General features: G+C 56.9%; 2 protein-coding genes across 6 annotated transcripts; both read right to left on the bottom strand.

The window, feature by feature from the left end:
- Positions 1-1,134: 1,134 nt before the first annotated feature.
- On the bottom strand, positions 1,135-9,238 carry DECR2 (2,4-dienoyl-CoA reductase 2). Of its 2 annotated transcripts, XM_055562167.1 has the most exons (10): positions 9,128-9,238; positions 8,827-8,946; positions 7,622-7,690; positions 7,256-7,307; positions 6,553-6,688; positions 4,020-4,144; positions 3,858-3,951; positions 3,602-3,706; positions 2,952-3,166; positions 1,135-2,084 (listed from the first exon to the last, which is right to left on the bottom strand). In XM_055562167.1, exons 2-9 carry the CDS (start codon positions 8,904-8,906, stop codon positions 2,952-2,954), a joined length of 876 nt encoding a protein of 291 aa, XP_055418142.1. In that variant the 5' UTR covers positions 8,907-8,946; positions 9,128-9,238; the 3' UTR covers positions 1,135-2,084. The 2 variants fall into 2 exon arrangements, with proteins under 2 accessions (XP_055418142.1, XP_055418141.1); XM_055562166.1 differs by lacking the exon at positions 9,128-9,238 and having other exon boundaries at positions 8,827-9,048.
- A 1,135-nt stretch (positions 9,239-10,373) lies between these two features.
- On the bottom strand, positions 10,374-13,436 carry NME4 (NME/NM23 nucleoside diphosphate kinase 4). Of its 4 annotated transcripts, XM_055561730.1 has the most exons (6): positions 13,300-13,388; positions 12,895-13,108; positions 11,663-11,796; positions 11,310-11,411; positions 11,101-11,213; positions 10,374-10,644 (listed from the first exon to the last, which is right to left on the bottom strand). In XM_055561730.1, the coding sequence occupies exons 2-6, from the start codon at positions 12,953-12,955 to the stop codon at positions 10,521-10,523; spliced, it is 534 nt and encodes a 177-aa protein (XP_055417705.1). In that variant the 5' UTR covers positions 12,956-13,108; positions 13,300-13,388; the 3' UTR covers positions 10,374-10,520. The 4 variants fall into 4 exon arrangements, with proteins under 4 accessions (XP_055417705.1, XP_055417703.1, XP_055417702.1 ...); XM_055561728.1 differs by lacking the exon at positions 12,895-13,108 and having other exon boundaries at positions 13,300-13,436; XM_055561727.1 differs by lacking the exon at positions 12,895-13,108 and having other exon boundaries at positions 11,663-11,820; positions 13,300-13,429.
- Positions 13,437-15,274: the final 1,838 nt, after the last annotated feature.

Below are 15,274 nucleotides of genomic sequence, written 5' to 3'. Positions count from 1 at the left end.
GCCCGCCAGTGTGTGGGATCTTCCCGGGCCAGGGATTGAACCTGTGTTCCTGCACTGGCAGGCAGATTCTTAACCACTGGACCCCAGGACAGTCTGTGAGGCCAATTTCTTGCAGGTGAGCTGACCACCACATGCAGATGATGAAGACTGGGGGACAGACCTCACGGTGTGTGCAACTGCGCTGAATAGCTTTGGGTCCGCTAGATGGGCCGATGGACGCCCAGGTGGCTGGTCACCTGGTATTTCTGGAAGGGAGTCGCATTGATTCAGTACCTGGAGGACCTGCCCTCAGCAGTGGCAGCACAGGAAGGGCAAGTCCCTCACCCTCTTCCCTGGACCGTCGAGCCCCTGATGCTTGGTCCTTCAGGCTCAGACTGAATCACACCATCTGCTTTCCCGGGGCTCCAGCTCACAGTCGGCAGATCATGGGACTTCTCAGCCCCCACAGTCACATGAGCCAGTCCCTATAATAAATCTCCTCCTGTGGATCTATATATATCCCGCTGGCTGCCTTTCTCTGGAGAACCCTGACTAGCAGTAATGAGAGGCTCACTCTCACTCTCGGAAGCCGCCTGCCACTCTCTTTTATCCTCCAGGAGCTGAGCCGCCGTGCCCCAGGCCCTCGGATGTGGCTGGCGGGACAGCTTCCCCGGGCCCTCTCCATCTCCTCGGGGACAGCAGACCCCAGCTCTCAGGCACGAGGGGTCTGTGGCTGCCTCTCCCCTACACCTGCCTTCCCACCATGGCAAGCGCCCACTTGCCTTGCTGGTGGACCTCCTGGCCTTGGTTTAAGTGGCAAGCAAGACCCCTCTGCCCACTGGGTTCCTTGCCCCTGCACTGCGAGGGTGGGAAGGAACTCAGGTGGGCGCGGGTGCCTGCGGCAGAGGGCTCAAGCTCAGAGCGAGTGGTAGCAGCAGACCCAGCCTCGGAGGTCACCCTTCACCCGTGCTCCTAGGCTCCCTCCATCTGCGGGCGGTGGGCGGGGGCGCGCATTTCAGGCATTAGGCAAAGTGTTTTCTAAACTCTTCACAGGAGAAAGACAAAAAGGAGACACGCTGCTACCTCTCAATGCCCAGATCACCAGTCCAGGTGTCCTCCTTCTCCTTCCAAAAATATTGTGAAGTCCACTGAATATATAATTTTATAGTAAGATGTTTATTTTTTAAGGAAATGCATTTTCTGGCAAAACTCTAGAAACTGTGCTTATGCAAATGGATGATATGGGAGGGGGTGCGGAGGAGGGCAGTGAGCCACCTGTCCGGCCAGAGGGCAGACCAACAGCTAAGTACCCTGAAGCTTTTAACAGCACAGACAACAAGCCCAGGATCCAAGTGGCCCCCTTAAGGGCTTGGCCTGAATGTGTGTCACTGGGGAACAATTGAGGGTCCAGAGATCCCCCTCCCCCTGGGCCTGAGTGAGGGTGAGAATGGGGCCAGGCCTCCTGGAGGGTCCAGAGAGTGAGCCCCCAACGACCAAGGGCTAAGTCCTCTCCAGGGCAGGTGGGAGCACCCCGACCTGCGCCGGCAGAGGTCCTGTCTGCAGCACACACACCCGGGGGAGAGCACGCAGGACACAGGCCTGGGGGCAGCTCTTAGACACACTCCTCCAGCCTTCCCGGTCTGGATTTCAGTCAAGCAAAGGTCTCAGAGTGGGAGAGCAGGAGAAGACAGTCTGAAACACCTTCTTTTCTCCATCCAGGCCACGGGAGCCACCTGGAGGCACCCCCTGGACACAGGCAGGAGAGAAAGCCCAGCCTGGGTGGGGGCTGGGCAGGCAGGGAAGCGCTGACCCTGGGTTGGCCCGGGGCACACTCCGGGGGCCTGGCCAGGCGCTGGAGCACAGGCCGCCCGAGTGTGTATGGGCAGGTCCCTGCCTGGTCACTGCCCCCCACTCCCTGCGCACAGACAGGGCCGGGGGGAGGGCGCGTGGGCGCAGCACCGCTCCTAAAGGAAGGGCCAGTCTCTCTTCAGATGCTTGGCTGGGACTGCTGGGTCTGCCGCTCAGGCTGGGCAGGTGGGCGGGTGGCAGGTCTGTGGTCTGAGAATGGGCTGTGGACCAGTCCCCTGCAGCGCGCTGTCCACTGCCTGTCAGAAGTGGCAGCAGACACCAGGTCACTGGGGTACCGAGGGACGCCAGGCCGGCCCCCTACAATCCCTGGGGGAGTGAGTGGCAGGCTGGGCGACAGCAGGCCACCAGACCTGTGTGTCTCCTGAAGCGGACACGGTGGACCCCCGCCTCCCCCTGCACTCCCCCAGCGCTCTCCACCCCAGCAACTGGGGGCCTGTCCAGCACGCACGCCCTCCTGCCGCTTGGGGCCTTGCTGCCGCCTCCCCCACTCCCACCTCCGACCCCCCCTGTGTGTCTAGAGGACTGAACACATCTTATTGTTCAGATGCTAAGTCACGTCCTACTCTGCGATCCCATGGACTGCAGCACTCCAGGCTCCTCTGTCCTTCGCTGTCTCCTGGAGTTTGCTCGGACTCCAGTCTGTTGACTGTGTCTGCCAGCCACCACACCAGAGAGCCAACTAGCATCACTTCTCCCACAAGCAGGCCCACCCCTGAGACCAGGGGTCCGTCTGGAAGCCGGCGCCAACCACAGCTTCGTGGGGCAACCGAACACTGTGAGCCCTGGGTGTTTCACCACAACCACCTCTGACAGGACAGGAGCCAGTCCAAGTCCTGTCTCTACCCTGTGACAGGGACCCAGGAGGCGGGGTCTGGGCCCTCCCAGCACCCCCACCATGCCCTGTGTACCCTCAAGACCACCTAGGCCTCGCCCCACAACTGGAGCCAGGGAGCCTGGGGTGCCTGAGAGCGCATCTAGAAATACGCATAAGAGACTGAGGGGCAAGGCGTCAGGCCCAGCGCAGTGACTCCTGGCCACAGGGTGGGTGTCTGGGAAGGGGGCCAAGGACACGGGTGACGGCGACGGTGGGAGCGGGGCGTCACCTAAAGCTTAGAGGAGGGTGAGAAATCTGCCAGCGACTGGACGTCATTAGGGAACGTTAGCCAGGCCCCTCCGTCAACCACCAGCAGGGCTCCCGTCACGAAGGACGCCAGCGGGCTGGCCAGGAAGAGGGCGCTGTGGGCGATTTCTGTCTTGTTCCCCAGCCTCTGCAGGGGGCTGGCCAGGACCTTCGCCCTCAGGCCGGCCTGCGGGGCACCTGGGAGGGAGGAAGAGGTTCAGGCACGTCCCAGGACCGGGGGCCACCACCTTCCTCTGCCAGCGTCCCAAGCCGCATCTGGTCGGGACCCCGGCAGTGTTGCCCTGCGCCGGGCCCAGCAGCCCACTGTGCAGCCAGCACAAGGCCTGTCCCTGCTTGCGGCCAAGGCGCTGCAGGCTTCAACGGGGCCCTTTGTGTGCGGCTCAGGAGGCCAGGAGCCCCTGGGCTCTAGCTCTAGGGGCAGCTGCCTAAGTCCGGCCCCTAGCCCCGTGCAGGGCTGCATGAACTGTCCCCAGGCTGGGATGGACTCTGCCCACCCGGGGAGCCATGAGCACTTGTCTCTGATCCCGGGCCTGTCCCAGCCAGGCAGGAGGAGCACCCCTAGAGGTACTGTAGGGCCTGTGCCCGGGGCAGCACCCGCTGGGGGAGCCTTACCCAGACGCCGCAACCCCTCCGTGCCACTGATGGGGCCAGGGGCAAGGCTGTTGACGCGGATGTTCTGGGGGCCCCACTCCACAGCCAGGTGCCGCGTCATTGCATCTGCAGGGGAGGCAGGCTGTGTGAGGGAGAAGCACGGCTGCCCGGCCTTCAGCGTGTCCCAGACGCAGTGGGGGCGCAGCTTCATTGGTACACTGCTGGCCTCCAGGGACAGGGAGGAACCCAGGCAGGCAGACCGAGGGGGCGCCCATACCCACGGCCGCCTTGGCAGAGCCTGCGTGCACTTGGAGCACCTGCCCCCGGGTGCCCAGGGTTGCAGTGATGTTCACGATCACCCCTCCATGGTCCTGCAACACATGAGGGGGGCAGTGAGCACGCGGCCAGGACCGGGAGGCCCCGGCCTCGGGACACTCACCCGGAAGAACTTCTCGTAGATCACGCGAGACACGTTGAAGGTGCCCAAGGTGTCGATGTGCATCACAGTCTTGAAGGCGTTGGAGGACAAGGCACTGGCCGGGCACAGGAAGTTGCCGGCTGCACCTGCGGGCGGAAGGAAAGGGCGGTCAAAGCAACTGCATCCTCAGGGTGGTCCAGGCCGGCCAGGGAGGGAACCTCAGCTTTTGGACAAACTCTTGAATGAGGGGCAGAGCAGGTGTCGTGGGTTGGATCGCGTGCTTCAAAAAGATACACTCTTCAGTGTATCCCAACACCTGATGCCTGTCACGGCTTGAGTGTCCGGTTGTGTCCAACTCTTTGTAATCCCACCAGGCTTCTCTGTCCATGCGATTCCCCAGGCAAAAACACTGGAGCAGGTTGCCATTTCCTTCTCCAGGACATCTTCCCAACCCAGAGATCGAACCCACATCTCCTGTGTCTCCTGCGTTGGTAAGCAGGTTCTTTAGCCACTGCACCAACTGGGAAGCCCAGGGCAGGTAAACTTAACTTTATGTGGAAACATGGTCTTTGCAGATGTCATCAAGATGAGATGATACTGAATAGGGTGGCTTAAACCCAAGGACTGCTGTCCTTAAAAGGGACACAGCCATGCACAGAGGGACAGAGCAGAGGCTGGAGGAATGCAGCCAGGAGCCAAGGGATGCCAGGCAGCAGCCCCAGGAGCCACAAGCCAGGCCCCGGACAGACTCTCCTGAGCCTCCTGTGGGAGTGCGGCCCGCTACACCTTGCTGTCACATCTCTGGCCTCCAGACTGTGAGAGAATGTGTTCCTGCTGTTTGAAGCTACCCAGCTGATGACTTTGTCAGTGGCAGGAAAATAATACACTAATTTTGGTTTTTTTTTTTTAATTAATTTTTACTAGAGTATTTTGTCACACTGGAAGTTTTTAAAGGAAATTTCAGCAAAAATGAACCTGAATGTAAAGTAGAGACTATAGTTAACAGTTGTAACAAATGCAAGGTATTCATAGTAGACACTATGTGTGTGTGTGTGTGTGGCAGGAGTGTGGTATGAGTAGTTATTTATACTATCTGCTCAATTAGTCTGTGAATCTAAAACTGTACTAAAACAGGAGCTTTCCTGGTGGTCCAGTGATTAAGGATCCACCTTGTAACTCTTGAGAAACCTATATGCAGGTCAGGAAGCAACAGTTAGAACTGGACATGGAACAACAGACTGTTTCCAAATAGGAAAAGGAGTACGTCAAGATTGTATATTGTCACCCTGCTTATTTAACTTCTATGCAGAGTACATCATGAGAAACGCCAGGCTGGAAGAAGCGCAAGCTGGAATCAAGATTGCCGGGAGAAATATCAATAATCTCAGATATGCAGATGACACCACCCTTACGGCAGAAAGTGAAGAGGAACTAAAAAGCTTCTTGATAAAAGTGAAAGAGGAGAGTGAAAAAGTTGACTTAAAGCTCAACATTCAGAAGACGAAGATCATGGCATCCGGTCCCATCACTTCATGGGAAATAGATGGGGAAACAGTGGAAACAGTGTCAGACTTTATTTTTTGGGCTCCAAAATCACTGCAGATGGTGACTGCAGCCATGAAATTAAAAGACGCTTACTCCTTGGAAGAAAAGGTATGACCAACCTAGATACCATATTGAAAAGCAGAGACATTACTTTGCCAACAAAGATCCATCTAGTCAAGGCTATGGTTTTTCCTGTGGTCATGTATGGATGTAAGAGTTGGACTGTGAAGAAAGCTGAGCGCTGAAGAATTGATGCTTTTGAACTGTGGTGTTGGAGAAGACTCTTGAGAGTCCCTTGGACTGCAAAGAGATCCAACCAGTCCATTCTGAAGGAGATCAGCCCTGGGATTTCTTTGGAAGAAATGATGCTAAAGCTGAAACTCCAGTACTTTGGCCACCTCATGCGAAAAGTTGACTCATTGGAAAAGACTCTGATGCTGGGAGGGATTGGGGGCAGGAGGAGAAGAGGACGACAGAAGATGAGATGGCTGGATGGCATCACTGACTCGATGGACGTGAGTCTGGGTGAACTCCGGGAGTTGGTGATGGACAGGGAGGCCTGGTGTGCTGCTATTCACGGGGTTGCAAAGGGTTGGACACGACTGAGCGACTGAACTGAACTGAACTTGCAACACAGGGGGCGCAGGTTCAACCCCTAGTCCCACATGCCTCGGGGCAACTAAGCCTTCAAGCTGCGACTACTGAGCTTGAGCGCCACCATCCAGACCTGACACAGTCAAATAAATAAATATTGAAAAACAAAACTATACTAAAACAATAATATGTCTTCCCTTTTCCTTAATGGAGAGCTTCAGGACATGAGAGTGACCCTTCTCTGTGATTCAGCCTAGTTCTCGGGGCATCCTCCTGAGCCACGGCTGCATGGACCCGGGAGGAGCACAGCTGGACTCAGACAGTGGCCTGGAGCCAGGACAGTTCCAGGGCTTCCAAACAGGAAGGTCTTACCAGACCCATCAGAAGCCCCCAGTCATGCTCAACAGGGACTCACAGTTGATGAGAATGTCGATCTTCCCGAACTCCTTCAGGGCCTGCTCTACAGCTGCCGCGATGGCCAGGGGAGCTCGGACGTCCAGAGACAGAGGGAGGCACCTCTGGCCGGTGGCAGCGGCCAGCTTTCTGGCAGCCTAGAAGCCAGACAGGAAGAGAGGTGGGCAGCAGCCTGCTGGCCTCGCCTGGAGGCACAGCCCCTCAGGATCCAATGAGGATGATGAGCCAGGTTCTGCCAGGGACCCAGATTCTGTAGCTGAAACCCACCCTGGGGAGGCACAGCTGCCAAGTGGCCCTCTCCAGGGCCAAAACCCCTGGTACAGGCTAAGACATCCTGTACCCTCTCCCCTCTCATCACCCTCCAGGCCACTGGTCACAGGTCAACAGCAGCTCCGGCTGATGTCCAGTCCCTGTGCTGAGACCAGCTGTGGCAGGGGAGATATGTTCCCCCCTCAAGAAACTGCTGAGCCCAGAGATCTCTGCTGGGGCCACAGTACCACCCAACAGAAGGGTCGCTTCGCAGGACCCGATAATTAGATTCTGTAAAAACACAAGAGTATCCCTGGGGACCACTTCCAATGAAGCTCCATATTTGGGAGTCAGGTTGGTTTTGGTGTGATCACCCTAGGTCAGGATCTCCCAGGCCTAGGCTCCTGGCCCCCAAAGTCACCCGTGGACAGCTAGGCACAGGAGAGCCCCCTCACCATCGATACTCTGGGAAGACTTCTGCTGGCGATGACTGTGTGACAGCCGTGCCTGCAAAGCCAGAGAGCAGGAGTGAGGGCAGCAAGGTGCAAGGGACACACCCAGCAGGGCTCCTGCCCAGCAATCTAAGGGGCCCCCTCCCCCAAGGGTGTCTCAGGCTTAAACATCAGCCCGGGGCTGAAGGCAGCTGGCAGAGGACCCAGGGGCCTACGTGGGGCTGAGTGACTGTGGCAGGACCCCTTTCAAATGTTCTCTGACGGACTTGGAACTAGAGGGGTTCCCATCACTGACCGGCATTTTGCCCAGGATCCCAGGCCCCCTCCCAAGGAGGAGGGGGCAGCAAGATGGGGCATGTGCTTACTTACCGCATGAAAATCTCAGCAATCCGGAACCCAATTCCAGAGCCACCACCCGTGATGAAAGCCACCTTGTCCCTGAGAGAAAAAACAGAGACTCTTTACAGAGGCCCCGGTTCAGACTTCCTTGATGGTCCACTGGCTGGGACTCCACGCTCCCAATGCAGGGGGCACAGGTGCCACCCCTGGTCAGGAAACGAGACCCCCATATGCCACAACTAAGATCCAGTGCAGCTAAATAAATAAATTCTAAATAATTTGTTTAAATAAAAAATAAAAAGAGTAAGGGACTGCTGTTGAATGGGGATGGGGGAGGTGCTCTTCCATTGACCCTCTGCACTGGGCACTTGGGTCAAATTTGAGAAACGCTGCTTTTGAAGGCCTGCATTCCTCGCCTTTCTTCAACCTAGTAGTCTCTATGCAGAAAGCTATCAATTAATGAGAAATGTTTTCAAAACATAAGCCTTCCTCCAGCCACCCTCTAAATGAATAGGATAGCAGATTCCTGGAGAACGAGAAACAGGCAGGCTTTTCTTGACATAAGAGAAGCCATTTGGGGCCTACGCCATTCTGTGATCTAAGCCTGGACACAGTGCTGTGCTCAACAGGTCTCACAAGAATACAGAAACTAACAACTGTCATTAGGCAAGAGAAGTAACAATAGCCAAGATATGAATCATATACTGGTTGTAAAGTCTCCCAATTCTGTTTTGATGGTAAGGATCAGCCTGAAGTGCTCAGTCACCTGACCAACTGGAACCTCTGAGATGATGATAGTGACTTTTTCTGACACTTGTGACTTTAACGAACTAACGCTTGGACTTCATCAACCACCCAAATCCCTTCTTAAGATGCTTGCACTCTTAGCTTAAAACCTCCCCAAATTTGCTGTTCAGAGAGACAGCTTTGGGGAAAATCTTCAGTGTTCTCCTTACTTGCTGCTAATAATAATTAATCCTTCCTCCTCCTGACCTTTGCTCTGTGTTTTTTGACACTCGTCCCCACCTCCCCATCGATAAACAGGACATGCTCACGCAGGACAAAGATCGGAACACCAGTACTTGCATCGCTGGGATACCCGGACATCTGGACAGCCTGGCCACCAGGCTTGGGGTCCTCACACATCCCAGGAAGACCTCAGTCCCCCGCCGCGCGCACCGCAGGCGCCCCGCCCCTTGCCCGGCTCCCTGGGGCGCCCCAGACCCGACGCTTACTGGAGCAAGTCCGGATGGAAGAGGTGGCGGTACTCCGGGAGACAGTCGTCCTCGCTGACGTCGGCCGGTGGCTGGGCCATGGCGCTCGGAGCGGGCCTGGGTGGCAAAAGCAGCAGAGACCTGCCGGGATCCCAGGACTCTAACCTCGGCCTCAAAGCACAGGAGGATCTCTGGAACGCGGACTTTCCGCACCTCGTCCACTCTCTCTTCCCAGGACGCCCCGCCCCGCGCCCCTCGCTCCTCCCAGGACGCCCCGCCCCACCCCCCTCCCAGGATGCCCCACCCACCCCGGTCCTCACACCTCCCAGAGCGCCCCGCCCCAACGACAGTCTCTTCTCCCACGAAGCCCCGTCCCCTCAGTCCTCAATCTTCCCAGGAAGCTCCGCCTCCGCGACCCACGCCATTCCCAGGATGCCCCGCCCCTCCCAGAACGTCCCGCCCTCAGAGCCCCGCGGCCTGCTGGGACTGGAAGTCAGTCTGCGCGCCGCCGTGTGCGCAGGCGCAGTGCGGCGGGCCGGTTCCCATGGCGGAGGCGGGGTGAACGCGAATCAAAACTCAGCTTTCTAGACTACCTTTCACGTGATTGGGCGTCAGTGCTGCATTGGGGGCCAGCCGGACACAGGGAACATTTGGTTCACGGGCCGAGGCGGGGCCCCTCGGTTTCCCTCACCGCTTTGGGCCTAGCTGTGCATTTAAAACACTTCTTCGGACTCGCCTAGCATTTAAATATCTTCCCCTCCCGGGTGCTTCTCTACCCTGTTGCAAAGAAGAGGGAAGGAGACTAGAGACTAGAAAAGTCATGGGAAACTAGGAAGGCCTTTTCCTCGCACGGCCAGCCCCAGGGTCAGCTTCAAACATGACCCTTTCATGGCCAGTTAAAGGTCAGACCCTTCAACCGCGCCCTCACGTGGAGGCACAGGGAGAAACCTGAGCGGGGAACCCAAGGCCAGCATCGCAAAGACGTCATAAAGCAGGGTGAGGACCAGTCGGCCTCAGCAGGTGTAATGATATGCAGTATCCAGTACCTGTGACAAGTGGCCAGGGACACACCTGAGGACCAGGTGTGAGGAGTGATATGCAGTGTCAATGTGGCCACCAGCCTTTCTGCCTTCGGGGCGGCTTCAGCTCCCTGCCTACCCCTTCCTGCTACTGTTCACAACTGCCTAGGGCTCCTCCTTGAGGGACAGCACAAGCCCTGTGGCTCAGTTTGGAGCTCCCAGATTTCAGGCTGGAGGCTTCAGGACCTCTGCCTGTCTCATACATTCAACAAAGTTCTTGATCTCCTGGTATGTGAGATGGTAAGCTTCATTTCTACTTTCAAGCTGCTTACAACTTTGCATAAGGCCTCATTCCCACCTCAGAGATGGCAGGGGCCATAATGAGCACTCCACTCCCACACACAGCACAGTGAATTTTAATGTCCCCACTTTGGGGAAAGGAGGGTCACACTACCAGCTTTTGGACCCCAAAGCTTGTCTGGCACTTTGGTTCAGAAAGGACTTGGTCCAGCTGCTGGCTTACTAAAAGGCACATAAAGTTTGTGGCTCAACCATTCTGGGGCTGGAGTGGGGCAGAAGGTGGACAAGGAGGTGGTCTGGGACAGATGGGCAGAGCGTGGGTGTGAGCTCAAGTTCTTGTCGACAGAGGTAGCTGGTCCTGAGTGGATGCCAGGGTGACTGCGGGTGCCTGCGTGCTCAGGCTGCGTAGATGCTGCTGAGGTGGCCTTCATCTGCCCAGTCCACCAGCTCACTGCTCTGGAACCACAGCTGGATCTCTCTCTGGGCCCCCTCCACGGAGTCACTGGCATGGATGACATTCCTGCGCCAGGTGGCAGAGGTAGGGTACAGGCTTCAGCATGCACCTCGGGGGTCCTAGGCACAGTCTGCTAATCCCCGACTGTCTAGGGGAGTGGGTGGGTGATGGTGCAGAGGGGCAAGGAAGAACAGAAGAGCTGGAAAACTGGGTTCCAGCCTGCCCTCAGCATCTGTCCCAGGCCAACCCCTGGGGTGTCTGGAGGTAAAGTCAGGTGACAGACTGTGATGGCAGAGCATAGACACAACACAGGGAATTCTTTATCATCTCCTGTGTACATGAAAAGGTTTTTGAAAAATACTGCACTAGCCAATGTCAGGTTTGACATGCTACTATCAAGTTTCCTGGCTTCACTTTCCCCTGAGCAAGACACCCAGGCCTGGTGGATCTGCCTTGGGCACAGGCCGCCACCCTGAGCCCCTAGGGCACTGGGCCTCAGCTACAAGTGGCTGAGTGTGTTACCTGCTGACGTGGGTGCTGAAGTCTCCCCGGATGGTGCCAGGGGCAGCCTTGGCAGAGTTAGTGTGGCCTATCATGGCCCTCGAGGTGCAGACCACATTGGGGCCTTCCCAGACCTGCAGCAGAGAGACAGAGGAGGTGGGGAGAGGTGGGGGTCACCCAGGGCTCAACCCAGGGCCCTCCACCCTCCCACTGCCACAGCCCTGCTGTACCATGGCCACCACCGGGCCGGAGCTCATGTAGCTGATGAGGGCTGGGTAGAAGGGCTTCCTCTGCAGATCGTGGTAGTGCTCAGCAAGGATCCTCTCTGGGGCCTGGTACATTGAGGGAATGGGTGAGAGGGAGCCCCACCGGGCACCAGGGCAGTGGCTGTGGCATCCTGACCACAGGGCCCTCGGCAGACGACACCGACAAGAGCTGGCACTCCAGCTACAGGAGCACAGGGCAGGCACTTCCCGCCCCTCCCCTTCTACTGCCAGCACAAGAAGGCTGTCCAGATGCAGGGCGGAAAACAGCCCCCACCCCAGTCCCCTCAGTGACACCCACAGGCCGAAAGCCCTGGTACCTGCAGCATCTTCATCCCCACCAGCTTGAAGCCCCTCCTCTCAAAGCGCTGGATCACATCCCCGACTAGCCGCCGCTGTACCCCGTCTGGCTTCACCGCAACCAGTGTCCGCTCCCGGGTCCAGGAGGGTCCTCCTGTAGAAGAGGGGGGCTCGGGGGCTGCCATGGCCTCACCTTTCATGTCTCCTGGACCTGGGTTCCCCTGCCAGGACCCAAGTGTCCCCTAGACTGCAGAGTTTGCCTCAACCAGAGCAGTCCTGGAGGGGAAAAGTATGGTGCCCACAGCCAGGACTGTCCAGCACGGTGGGCCCCTGGGGACTTCAGCCTGTTGCAGGGGGGCATGGCCCCACCCAGGCAGGCAGTGGGAGAAGCTGCCCATTATGGAGCTGGTGCCCCTGAGATGCCACACTGGAAAGAAAGTACAAGTCCTGATGTTCACTCCTGTACTTCCCGGAGCTAGCATAGACACTGTCTGCACCCCCAAACTGCCACATCAGGGGTCTGAGGTGAAATAATGGCAGGGACCAAGGAGAGTGAAAAGCACTTTCCCACCAGGTGGGTCACAGGGAGAGAGAGAGAGAGGGACCTGGGGATTGAGAAAGGGGGAGGGGTCATGTCTGCAGCCAGGGAGACAGGAGGGCTCCTCCCCTGACACCTTCCTGGGCCAGGCTGCTGTTGGGGTTTCAAGGCAGGAAGGACACTTGAAACCTAGTGTCCTAATGTCAAAACTGCCCCAGCCCTCCTCCTCCGGGAGTGATGCTGCCAGAGAGACCCCCAGTGTCATCACCCTCCTACCGCCTAACACTTCCAGAGTTAGGCTGACCCTTGGCATTGGGTCTAGGGTCAAGTGTACTCTGGAAAAGGGCCCAGACCCTGGATTGGCGGCTAAGCCCTGCAGAGAGGGAGGAGAGAACTGGAGAAGAGATGAGCTGCCAGGTCCAGAAGAGCCAGTGTCCCTGGGGGCATCTGCATCTGCCTTCCCAGCCCCAGGAGGGCTTGGGGAGCAGGCATCGGGCCCCCCACCACGTACTTTCAATGCCTTGCACTGCAGGAAGGACCCCACCCTTATTCGTTCCCCCAAAGCCCAGTCCCTAGGGGCCCTGCTGTCCAGCCTGGCCTACTGCCAGCTGGCTCCTGCCTCGGAAGATGGCAGTTTACCCTTGCCAGCATTGGACCGCCAGGACTCTGGAAGCGCCCGAGGGCCAGCTGCTAGGGCGGAGAACCCCCGGATACCTGCAAGGCTCCAGGCAGGGGTATGCCGGGAGGAAAGATGCCTCAGGATAGGAGTGTTCATTTGCTGAGAATGACCCCACGCAGGAGCCCTGGGCCCGCTGGGATCCCCGCCAGCACAAAGTGTAGCCACCAGGCTTCTGGTTTCCTCCAGCTCCGAAGCCCTCGGACCCCCTGCCCCGAGCACGGTGAGGTGAGTGGGGCCGTGGGGGCCTGGCTGGGAGTGAGCGGTGAAGGCGGCGGTGAGCGCTGGGGCCCCGCGGGGCAGGAACCCCAGGGGCGCGCCTCTCCAGTCCGCCTACTCCCGGGCCTTCGGCTCCGACGCCGGGGCCGCACGTGCGTCAGCAAAGGCCGGCGGCCCCTCGACCCGCCCCACCCCGCGCGTGGCCGCCCGGCGAGCGGACTCACCCGAGCAGGAGCGCGCGAGCAGGCTGGGGCCCAGGGCCCGCGCGCCGCACAGCAGCCCCCGCAGCGCCGCGAGCCCGGAGAGGCCGCGCATGACTCCCAGCCGCCGGTGCCGGCCGAGCGCTCAGGGGAGAGGGTCCTGGGAGGAGGGGGAGGGGCGGGGGGAGGGGGAGGCGGGAGAGAAAGAAACTGGGGGAAAGGGTGGGTGGAAGGAAGGAGGCGGGAGGAGGCCGCAGGGGTGGAGGGAGAGAGGGAGGCGGGTTGGGGGAAAGAGAGGGAGGGGAAGGAGTCGAGGGAAGGCAAGGAGTCGGGGGGGAGGGCAAGCGGCCCCAGGCTTCTGCGCCTAAGGCTCCTCCCTACCCTCCCCCCCTCCCCCGGCACCCCGCACTCCCCAGCCCCCCCCCCCGCACCTCCCCCCAGACGCTGTTTCACTCGAATGGACTTGGGAAGTGTCTAATGTCAATTTCTGTTAAAATCAGAAGAAAAAAAGAATAATGGTGATGAACCCAGCACGGATCGTGTTGTCTTTAAATCAACGCAGTCCTTAAGTATAATGTTGAGTTCATGCAGGTCCTCCTGCGCCTGTCTTGGCCTGCACCCCTGTCCTGGAAGCAGGGCCGGCTTCTGGGCTGGGGGGGGTGCGGGGGCGCGGATGCTCCCACCTGGGTCAGGGTCTCCCTCTGAAATGACACCCTGAGCTGGGAGGATGGACCTGCATGGTCAGGCAAGGTTCGGCAGGGCATCCAGGCATTTGGATGGGGAAAAATCCCACCTTTATTGTCAACTGGCCTCGAACGGAAGGAATTTAGCTTCACTGAAACACCTTGCGATGCCTGTGACTTGATCATAAACAGAAATCACAGATATTCTCATTTATAGTACAGTTCACGTTAAAAGGGTGGCAGCTTACTATTTGAATTTTGAGATCCACGGGATCTAACGTAATGAGTTTTTTAAAAAACATACGTACTTAAAACTTGTTTTTTAAGCTGTGATATTTATTTTTTTGATCACACCTCGCTGTGTGTGGGATCTTAGTTTCTACCCCAGGGATTAAACCTAGGCCCCTGGCATTGAAAGTACAGAGTCTCAACCACTGGACTGCTAGGGAAGTCCCCATATATATTTCTGTGTGTTGTGTGGATGGAGTTTTTTTTCTTAGTTTCATTTTCAATTGTTGATTGCAAGAGTATAAAAATACAATTGAGTTTTGTACCTAGATCTTGTACCCAGAAACTTTGCTGAACTCATTTATTAGTTCTAATAGTTGCTTACTGGATTCTTCAGGATTTTGTACACGCAAGGCTCCCCAATTTAGATGCCTTTTGTTTCATTTTATTAATGAATTGCTCTGGCTGGAAACTCCAGAGGGGAGAAACATGGTGACCACAGCCAGGATCTCCAGTAAAATACTGAATACGAGAGACCTGCTTTTTCCACTGTCTTCGGATGGGACACGATTGTTTTGAAATCTTTTTTCTTTCTTAGTATGGACACTTATAGCTATAAATTTCCTTCTAAACACTGTATTAACTGTATTCCATTTATTTTGGTATGTCTTCATTTTCTTTCATCTCAAAGTATTTTCTTTAATATTTACTTTTATTATTTTTTTATTTGGCTGTGCTGGGTCTTAGTTGTGGCATGCGGGATCTTTAGTTGTGGCGTGTGGTATCTAGTTTCCTGACCAGGGATTGAACCCAGGGCCCCTACATTGGGAGTGCAGAGTCTTAGTCTTTGGACCACCAGCGAAGTCCCTCTTTCTTTTTTTTTTTTTAATTGATTGATTTCTTACTGCGTTGGGTCTTAGTTGCAGCACTTGTGATCTTTGTTGTGGGCTTCTCTCTAGCTGTGGCATGGGCTCCAGAGCATTTGCGGCACATGGGCTTAGTTCCCCTCTGGCTGTGGGATCTTAGTTCCCTGAACAGGAATTCAACCCACATACCCTGCATTGCAAGGTGGATTTTTCATTTTTTTC

The sequence above is a fragment of the Bubalus kerabau genome, chromosome 23, assembly GCF_029407905.1.
Source record: "Bubalus kerabau isolate K-KA32 ecotype Philippines breed swamp buffalo chromosome 23, PCC_UOA_SB_1v2, whole genome shotgun sequence".
Taxonomy (NCBI): domain Eukaryota; kingdom Metazoa; phylum Chordata; class Mammalia; order Artiodactyla; family Bovidae; genus Bubalus; species Bubalus kerabau.
Note: the sequence above shows the minus strand (reverse complement) of the source record. Positions and strands in the feature narration are given on the sequence as shown.

Bases quoted from the DNA above. Each gene is read 5' to 3' on its own strand.
- DECR2 (XM_055562167.1), bottom strand. From the start codon at position 8,906: ATGGCCCAGCCACCGGCCGACGTCAGCGAGGACGACTGTCTCCCGGAG. The intron at 3,707-3,857 runs GTATGGGCGCCC...CCTCCCCTGCAG, and splicing joins CTCTGCCAAGGCGGCCGTGG to ATGCAATGACGCGGCACCTG. The intron at 3,167-3,601 runs GTAAGGCTCCCC...CCTCCCTCCCAG, and splicing joins GGAGGGGTTGCGGCGTCTGG to GTGCCCCGCAGGCCGGCCTG.
- NME4 (XM_055561727.1), bottom strand. From the start codon at position 13,390: ATGCGCGGCCTCTCCGGGCTCGCGGCGCTGCGGGGGCTGCTGTGCGGC. The intron at 11,821-13,299 runs GTGAGTCCGCTC...AGGCCATGGCAG, and splicing joins GCTCGCGCGCTCCTGCTCGG to CCCCCGAGCCCCCCTCTTCT. The intron at 11,214-11,309 runs GTACAGCAGGGC...TCTCTGCTGCAG, and splicing joins CCGGCCCGGTGGTGGCCATG to GTCTGGGAAGGCCCCAATGT.